The sequence below is a fragment of the Otolemur garnettii genome, unplaced genomic scaffold, assembly GCF_000181295.1.
Source record: "Otolemur garnettii isolate 467f Iridium unplaced genomic scaffold, OtoGar3 scaffold00193, whole genome shotgun sequence".
Lineage (NCBI taxonomy): Eukaryota > Metazoa > Chordata > Mammalia > Primates > Galagidae > Otolemur > Otolemur garnettii.
In genome coordinates, this window is record NW_003852588.1 from 965498 (window position 1) to 975273 (window position 9776).

At 45.9% G+C, this 9776-nt stretch overlaps 1 protein-coding gene across 1 annotated transcript in view; it reads left to right on the forward strand.

Annotated features, from left to right (window-relative positions):
* The window catches only part of MTCL1 (microtubule crosslinking factor 1), a 124044-nt gene that overhangs the window by 93432 nt on the left and 20836 nt on the right, over window positions 1–9776 (forward strand). The window contains exon 10 of the mRNA XM_003800999.1: window positions 5412–5579. Coding sequence (XP_003801047.1) covers window positions 5412–5579 — 168 coding nt within the window. The remainder of the gene's footprint in view (window positions 1–5411; window positions 5580–9776) is intronic.

The window sequence follows — 9776 nt, forward strand, 5'->3', positions numbered from 1 at the left end:
GATTCGAACCCACCACCTTAGGTGTATATGGCTGGCGCCTTAGCCGCTTGAGCCATAGGCGCCGGGCCTAAAGTGTTTTTCTTGAGTCTACATAGCATTTATGTTTCAGTTGGACCCTACAACTGTACAGCTTTCCTATTGAGACATGCTACTCTTAATACCAAAGAAACCAGACCAGAACTTGTGACTATGATGCATCTTATCTTATCTGAGTATTTATTATGGCTGTGGTTCCTATCACTCTGAAGAGAGCACATGCAGAAGGAGATTTAAAAAGTGTCTGGAGGGGACTCTTAGTGAAAGGACTTTCTCCACCCCTGTCCTACCTACCAAAGTTCCCCAGGGTCAGCAGCACCCGAGTTCCTCCAGAGTGCGTAACCGTACCTGGTTCCATAAGCCTTTGGGCTGATAACTCTATATTTGTAATTTATTAAATATGTGCCCCATTAATTCTTTCACATGCCCAGATTCATTCTTGGGAAGGTCTCAGTGATGATTATGGAGACTATAGCACAGAGCCCTCCTGGATAGGGTCACATGGCATAGTCTTGGCCAGAGAGCAATGGACTTGTGTGTATAAATGAATCTAACGTCTATCATATATTTTTAGGACCATCTTCAATGGCCCATTCTCTTTTATCTGTGAGGGGGAAAGTTTTAGAAAAGAATCTTAAAACTTACCTAAATGTAACAATGAAGGTAAGAATGACAAATGGCTTACGTATAAAAATATTGCTGGACACTCCAATGTATCATCTCTGACTTGTGTCACAAAAAAGGCTTTGTCTAGAGACGCCAGCTGGTGGAGGAGGTGCTGTTGCTGAATGCCACATGAGCCTACCTCTGCTATATCTCAAATAAGAGCTACACCTGCTATAGCCAGAACTCCCGGCCACTATCAAATAGCCTAAATAAACAGGTGGAGGCCATCGCCTTTGATTCGTGACTGGCTTTTGGGGGGTCACTTAGCAGGTCAGTATATGCCCCTCTTTAAATTCAGCCTATCTCCAAAGGTAGTGGCTCTGATGCAAGCCCAGGGTAGATAGTGGTTTAGCTCCTCACAGAGCTGTGATTTCACCTGATAAACATGTCTTAGAAACTTTTCCAGGCAAGAAAACGGTTGTGGAAAATAGCCAGCATTGCATCATGAATATCTTAGCACAATGTTACCTTATCCATAAACTTCTTTTTCACTTTCTATTAATAACATTAACTGTAGACTTGGTAGCAGTCTGGGGCCATGAAGCCCAACTCTGAATCTGTTATTAAGTTTGACCGAGCACCCTGTGTAAAGCCTTGCTCAAGAGAGGTGAGCAGCAAAGGCCGAAATGCCCCAGATGGAGGAGAAGGAGATAATGGTGCTATTTTATCCAGCTGTTTGTGAGAAAATAAACCAGCTGAATGCTGAAGAAACTGACAAGTTGGGTTTTCATGTTGAAACTGACCTAAGTTTAACCATTGCACAAGCTAAAAAGTTGCATAGCTGGGCCCCTGGCACAAAAGATAAAGAAAGCTCTAAATGGGCCAGATTCTTAATTTGACTCCTTGACTTGATGTGGGTCCTTTTTTCTGTTAATCAGAAACGTAGCCCAGCAGGGGTACTGGCAGGAGAAAAGGAGAGAGAAGTTAACATGTAGGTGTTCTTTCGGATAGCTCACTGTAGTTATTTTCCGTGATATGGAAGATGCTATTAGCTTCACAAGGATTAGATGGCTTCTCTAAGGCAAAGGTTAAAAAAAGAAAAAAAGAAACTCAGCAAGTATAAGATCAGAATTTGAATATTCCTGGTTTTGTCTGCCTGGCCTTGGAGGGGACAGACCTGGACTGCAGTTCAAGCTGTCACTTCTTGCACAGCAGGGCCTTGGCTGTCCCTCAGCTGCTCCTCTGTAAAGTGGGAGCATAACAGTATCCAATACTGATGTGAAATGTAAAGAAGGTCGTATAGGCAAGTAATTTAGTACACCCTTAGCCCATAGGAAACAGCCTGTATTAGTGACAGTCACTACTGAGGTTTTTTTGCATGCATGTTAAAGTCTTTCAGGAGAATTCCTGCTCACTGTGGCTCATCAGGCCTATCGATATGGACCTCCATTCTCACTGCTGTGCACAACTGGCCGACGCTGGCCTGGCTTCCTGCCGTGCCACACCTGTGACTGGGTGACTCTGTAGACGAGTGGCAGATGAGTTCCCTCTGAGTTCTCTTGCTCCCTTTGGCCACTTTCAGCCCAAAGCAATTCTGGAGCTCATTCCATGATAATTAATATTATTCTGGTTAAAAGAACCCCACATTGCCTACTTGGCCCAAAATGTGCATGAAAACATTAAGGCTTAATTTTATTCAATCTAGTATCTGCTAATACTGAAAAGTACCTGCTTCCAGAAAAACCAAACTTGCAAAAGGACCGTAAAATTCTGATTCTAATGTTGTTGGCAGTCATATGTATAGGCTAAGAACAACATAAGCTGATACAATTTGCAACTTGGGATTAATAGAAAGCTATTGATTACATGTATAGGTCACTATAAAAGTTTTGAGACAGACTATGCTCATTATTTCATTTCCAAGAAACACAGTTGACAGCATCCTTTCTGACTCGCCCATGCAAGTTTCCGCTTGCTTTGTTGATGGGTGATGCTGGGAGGGCTTCATTTCTTTCTGTCTGTGTGGGTTTTACATTTTTTGAGTATTGTGAATCTCAAAACTTTTGTAACAAACCAGCTATAAGAACGTGTTAAATGGTTTTCTGCTTTCTCTTTGTGAAAATTAGATGACTGTTCCAAAGAGTGGATCAGAATTATTACTGGTATTGGGCGGCACCCATAGCTCAAGTGGGTAGGGCGCTGGCCACATACACCAGCGCTGGCAGGTTGAAACCTGGTTCCAGGCCTGCTAAAACAACAAAGACAACTGCAACAAAAAAACAACCGGGTATTGTGGTGGGCATCTGTAGGCCCAGCTACTTGGGAGGCTGAGGCAAGAGAATTGCTTGAGCCCAAGACTTTGAGGTTGCTGTGAGCTATGACACAACAGCACTCTACCCAGGGTGACAGTTTGAGACTCTGTCTCAAAACTAAAAAAAGAATTATTACTGTTATTTTATGCTTGAAATACTCTTGACTCAAAAAATAGTGATTTTTAATTTAAAATCCCAAAATGAAAATACCAAATAAATCTACTATAAATATACATATTTTTTCAGTAAATTCTACATGAAAATGTGTATTTCTAAAAAGATTGTTGTTATGCCTCTTCTCACTCAATTGCTCTTACATAATTTTTAGATACCTTTGATGTCAAATTTTTAAAAACTTCTGCATTTTTTACAGCTTCATACATTTTGTGAGCATCTCCCTGAGTATAGTGGTAATTTATTATTTGGATATTTGAGAAGAATGTGTAAGATTTGTAGATGCTTCCCAATCTGCTGAGTTTCTCAAGTATTAACTGAATTCCGTTCTTACTGCCTTATGGCCCAGTTATTAAAGTAAACTTTGGAATTCAAAGTGAGAAAAATGAAACAGCAATAGATGCTAACAAATAGGCCTTTCTGCACCATCAAGAGTGTCCTGTATCTATGATAACATTATAATTTCTCAATTAAATTATGGGGATAACTATAGAGTTTTCAATAATTTGGTCATATTAAAGAATTTCTCTTCTCTAATCCAACTTTATTTAAATCTAAATACATATTCAAAATATCTTAAATTCTTCCCCCATATGTTTAGCCATGTTTGTGTAGGGTTAGTGGATTAACTAGATGGTTTTATTTTATTTTTTTAGAGAAAGGGTATCACTCTGTCACCCAGGGGAGAGTACAGTGACATCATCATAGCTTACTATAACCTCATACTCCTGGGCTCAAGCAGTCCTCCCCCTTCAGCCTTCCTGAGCAGCTAGGACTATAGGTGCACCCCACTAATTTAAAAAAAAAAACAAAACATTTTTTATAGAGATGAGATCTCACTATGTTGCTCAGGCTGGTCTTAAACCCCTAGCTTCAAGTGATCCTCCTTCCTTGGCCTCCCCTTTAAAGCCATGAGCCACTGTGCCCAGACAGTAGATGGTTTCTGCAGCATGACTGAGGAGGGAAGGCTGACAGGTGGGCAGGACCCCAGTGCAGGGTCCCCAGTGCACTTGCTGCACCAGGCAGAACAGGTTTACCAAGTGTGGGGGGGCAGAGGATTCTGTCTGAAGTGTGAACCTCTTTCTTCCTGGAGTAGAGCTTATTCTAGCTGCTTCATGAATGTCCCAAGTGAGACTGCCCTGGAAGCCTGTGGTGCTTTTAGTGCTGTCTGACTGGACGATGCATCCCCACGTGGCTTTTATTATCAAGTCCTACATGAGATTCAGCGTGTGTCATTCACTTGGGAAAACCTTTCTAATATCACACCCTTGCCAACATGTGCAAACATAGAAATCATGGCTTTGAAATATGCCTTTAAAGGGCTAGGCAGGTGGTAGAAAATATAAAATCTTTAAAGTTAGGTAGCAGCATGTTAGTAGTAAAAACCCATTCTTCCTTTAGTGCACATGTGCATGCTGAAGATTAGCCTAGGGTTGTGCTGACCACTGAAACGTGCAGGTGTGGCACGCTTGTTTCCCCCAGGCGCTCACAGTGCTGACAGGTCGGGCAGCCACAAGAGAAACCAGCAGGGGCAACAGTCACCTGCACCGTTAGTGAGCACAGGCAGGGCGCTGAGAGGCAGGGAGATGGCGCTGGTAATTCCATCTCAGAGGACCACAACAAAGCCTTCGTGGACAGGTTTAGCATTTCACCTTTGTCTTTAATTATTAAACATCAAAGGCCCCACCCCACCCCCAAAGGCCACGCTTGTCATATGTATGGCCTCTTGGTAACTGTAAGTCAAAGTATGACTGCCTTGTGTGTGTAAAAGTCCCCAAGCTTTTATTCTCTCCTACCTCGATAGCTGGCATGGGAGAGACACATAGCATATATGTGGGTGAGTGTATATATCGTCATATCAGTATCCCCACAATAGTCCAGTCAGCCCAACTCAGAGCTCTGGATGCCTGAAGTCACAGAGAGTCCTGGCAGGCCTGGCTTTGGGGGCTCCCATGACCTCCAGAGTTTCCTCACTTCTTCTCCTGGAGCCCAGAACACCTCTGCTGCAGGTTCCCACGGTGCCAGCCTGAGCCTGTGAATGCAGCTGCCCAGTGGCCAGGGGCAGCCTTCCTCCTGATGAAACAGGCCATTAGTCTCAGCACTAGGAGTAACAGGGACCCCTTGTTCTCTCCCTCTAACTGCAGCCTCCCCCGCTCCGCCCTGCGTCCCCTGCCAGTGACACCTGGGAAACAGCCCCAGCATCACCTTCATGCCAGGTCCTTTCTTTCAACCTAAAGAACACTCTGAAATCAGGTGGCAGAGCCTGACTCAGTGTTCCCACAGGTGTCGGAAAATCAGCAGCTGTTCAGTGCCCTGAAGGCCTTGTTGGAGGACTTCCGCTCTGAGCTGCGAGAGGACGAACGTGCCCGGCTGCGACTGCAGCAGCAGTATGCCAGCGACAGGGCGGCCTGGGATGTGGAGTGGGCCATGCTCAAGTGCCGCCTGGAACAGGTACTACCCTGCCAGCATCCCCACCCCGACCCTGGGAGAGATGGGGAGGGGCACAGTTAGGGTCAGAGCCACAGCTCCTGGAAGGAGAGAGGCAGTGGGGTGCCTCTCTACACAAAGTGCCCTCTTCCCAGGGCCCCTTGTTTCCCTGGTTCTCCGTCTCCCAAGTAGGAGACACAGCCTCCGCTGAGCAGCATTTTAAAAGCAACACTCGTTTTCCTATTTTGCATTAAACAAGGTTGTATGTAGCCCCATCAGAGTCCAGCCAGCACAGAGCTGTCATCAGACTGAGCTGACATCATTCTAGACAAGAACAAAGCAAAAGCAGACTGGCTCAGGTATCTCAGGAAAAGGCGTACACGTGCTTTCCTTGTAGACCTTCACCGCATGCCCAAAAGTCTAATTAATTTTAGTCTCCGTATGTATACCAGAGGAAACAGCCCCACAAAAGCAGTTCATTTCAGGTCACAGTTCCATTTAGTGCCAGGGCAGGAAGAGAACCCAGGTCTGGGGGCTCCTCTGAGGTCTTACACCACAGCCAAAGAAGTGAAGATCAGACATAATAAGAACCCTCTTTTCCTGTATGTGTCTTCCTTGGAAATCCTTAAAAGTAAGGTGACTTCCTACATAGTGTTTGCTGCTCAGATCATCTCTCAAAGTTTCTCTAGCCCCTTGATCATGAGGAAGGAGGGAAGGTCTGCATATGTTTGATAATCTATGTTGTAGGCTCTATTTTGAGGCAAACCATAAAGTAATTAAAATCTTATAGGAATTGGCCAAGACATGAAAGAAAAATGTTGCCCAGAAAGGAGACTTCTTTCTTTCTTTCTTTCTTTTTTTTGAGACAGAGTCTCACTATGTCGCCCTTGGTAAAGTGCTGTGCCATCACAGCTCACAGCAACCTCCAGCTCTTGGGCTTAAGCAATTCTCTTGCCTCAGCCTCCCAAGTATCTGGGACCACAACCGCCCACCACAATGCCCAGCTATTTTGTTGCAGTTGTCATTGTTTTTTAGCTGGCCCAGGCTGGGTTTGAACCCACCAACTTTGGTATATGTGGCTGGCACCAAGCCAGGAGACCTCTTTCAAACGGGCTCTAGAAAACCTTGCCAAAAGAAAACAGCTTTCCAGGCTGGGCATCATGGCTCACAAGTGTAATCCTAACACTCTGGGAGGCCAAAGTGGGAGGATCCCTCGAGCTCAAGAATTCGAGATCAGCCTGAGCAAGATGCCATCTCTTTTAAAAATAGGAAAAAACTAGCCAGGTGTCATGACAGGCACCTGTAGTCTCAGCTCCTCGGGAGGCTGAGGCTGGAGGATCACTTAAGCCCAAGAGACTGAAGTTGCTGTGAGCTAGGCTGATGCCATGGCACTCTAACCTGGCACAACAGAGTGAGACTCTGTTTCAAAAAATAAAAAGAAAAGAAAATAGCAGGTACCCACAGGTTCCCCTGCTCTACCAGCAAGAAGTGGTGTGAAGCCAGCAGCCCAGGGACACCAGGCCCATCAAATGACAGAACAGCTGACCCAGTCTCAGGTCCTGTCCACTGTGGGATGTTAATTGTGCTCTGTGTAGTCCTCAGCCTGCATGGTCAGCAGTGGAAGGGAAATGAGTAAGGACACTCTGATGAGTGTTTAAACCTATATTAAAATGCGTGTATGAGAGAGGAGCTAAATATTTTCAAATACATAACTGTAACTAGAGAAGGGAGGCATAGTCATTGATGCAAGCCAGTTTTAAAACATTTCATCTTTGGTTTAGAGGAACATAGTATCTACCCACACATTGTTTGCTACAAATAAAACCTCAAGGAGAGTCACTAAGTATCAACAAATAAAGCTAGAATTTCAAACCTAGAAGCCGGTGGTGATAAGTAGAGTTCATCTTCTGCCCAGAAGCATCTTAAACATTTATAGGCCAGGCAGTAACGCACGTGGGCTGATGTAGTCCCTGTAACAGCCCCGTCTTTACTTCTTCTACTTAAATGCAAAACAGTTTAATTCTGCTAAAAGTTAAACATCCTTCCTCAGTGGAGCCCATGTTGTGTCACTTCCCAAGTCTGTGATTCTTTCAGCAGACTGCTAAGTCAGACCCTCTTCTAAATACTGAGGATCTGGCAACAAATGTGATGTTCCTTGAAGGGACTCTCAGTGCAGTGGGGACCCAGACAAGGACTGGCATTTATAAGAGTATGGAAAGGGCCACTAGGCTTATACCAGGGCTGCCAGGCTAGGAGTGTGCAGGGCACATGCATCAGCTTGAGGACTCAAGGAGAGCTGCCTGTGAAAGTCCTGCTGAGAATGAGTCTCAGAGGATGGATGGGAGTCAGATGGCAAACCTGGAACTGTTACAGGTCGACCAGGGTCAGCCCACCTGCATTGCTTCCTGGGCTGCCAATGTTTAAGAATCTTCTGGGTGGACCAGGAGTGATGGTTCATGCTTGTAATTCTAGCACTCTGGGAGGCCAAGTTGGGTGGATTGCTTGAACTCAGGAGTCCAAGACCTGCCTGAGCAAGAGGGAAACCCCATTTCTACTAAAAATAGAAAAAACTAACCAGGTGTTGTGGTGAGCACATGTAGTCCCAGCTACTCAGGAGGCTGAGGCAGGAAGATCACTGGAGCCCAAGAGACTGAGGTTACTGTGAGCTAAGAGGATGCCACAGCACTCTACCCAAGGTGAGAGAGAGAGAGTGTCTCAAAAAAAGAAGAAAGAAATTTCTGAGCAGAAGATGAACTCTTTACCTACCACATGGGAGGAAAAAAAGGAAGATTCAGATGAAAGAAACAGCATGAAGAAAGGAGGCTGGGACATTCAGGAGACCAGGTGTGAGGGAAAGAGGCGTGTTGAAAGAGTCACTACTTTGATCCTGATTTTCCGATGCAAGTTTAGATTTGCTTTTTGAAAAGAATATTATTTGGGCTTCAAGGCAGAGAGTAGATTAGGAACCATTAGAATTAAATGGATTATCTTGGGGTCTGTAGATCGAAATCACGAGACCACAGAACTAGAACAGGAAAAAGGTGCATCTTTATGTTTGCTAACCTTTCACTAAAATTTAGCAGGTCCTCCAGTTCTGAATGTTGGCCACAAGCCCAAAAGAAATCATAGATTTTTTTCATTTCCCATTATAATCATGGGCTATCCCAAAATGAGCATGGAGGAGACCTTTGGCCCAGCAGACTGCCACAGGGAGCAGTAGGAAGGTGCAGGAGCCCTGGACTGCAGAGAGATGGTGGGGGGAGAGGCTGCTGCAGCAGTGTGGCTGAGAAGGGGCAGTGCTAATGCAAAGCAGCAGTGGGAATGGAGGGGACACGGCCGAAAAGCCACAAGTAGACTGGCAGGAGCACAGGGATGGAGGCCAGTTGGGACAGAGAGGGTTGGATTTGAGGCATCATAGGCCCTGAGCTGAAGATGTACATACCTTCGTGTGAATGAGGAGGTAGAGGGCAAGATGGAATCTCCAGGAGTTTATAGAATAAGAGGAGCTCAAAGAAGGAACGTGAAATATTCATTTTCACATTAGTAGAGAAAGAGGAGGTTGGAAAGGAGCAGCCAGAGAAATTAATGAAAATCTGGAAGCAAATGTCTCAGAAGCCAAGGGGCATGTGATAGAATTCCATGTGGAGTTCAACCTAATCAGAAACTTTGGAGAAACTAAGGCAGAGAAGGGATGAAAAGTTTTGTTGAACTTGGCAACTAGGAGGTCACTGGAAAACTTGACAAGAACAGTTTTCACTGGGGTGTGGGGCTGAGCAGGCCACTGTGCTGAGAGTGGCAGAAGTGAGTTGGATGGTGAAGGGAACCAGGGGCCACAGGGTCACTGGAAGCCTCTGGATTGTTTCCAGATGAGACATGGCTGTGCAGAGTCACAACGGGACTGGGTAAGACCTGGCTGCGCAGGGTCATGGACGGCACAACGTCCCTGAGTAGGCAGTGGGACTGGGTGAGACCTGGCTGCGCAGGGTCATGGACGGCACAGCGTCCCTGAGTAGGCAGTGGGACTGGGTGAGACCTGGCTGCGCAGGGTCATGGACGGCACAGCGTCCCTGAGTAGGCAGCGGGACTGGGTGAGACCTGACTGTAGAGGGTCATGGACGGCACAGCATCCCTGAGTAGGCAGCGGGACTGGGTGAGACCTGGCTGCGCAGGGTCATGGACGGCACAGCGTCCCTGAGTAGGCAGCGGGACTGGGTGAGACCT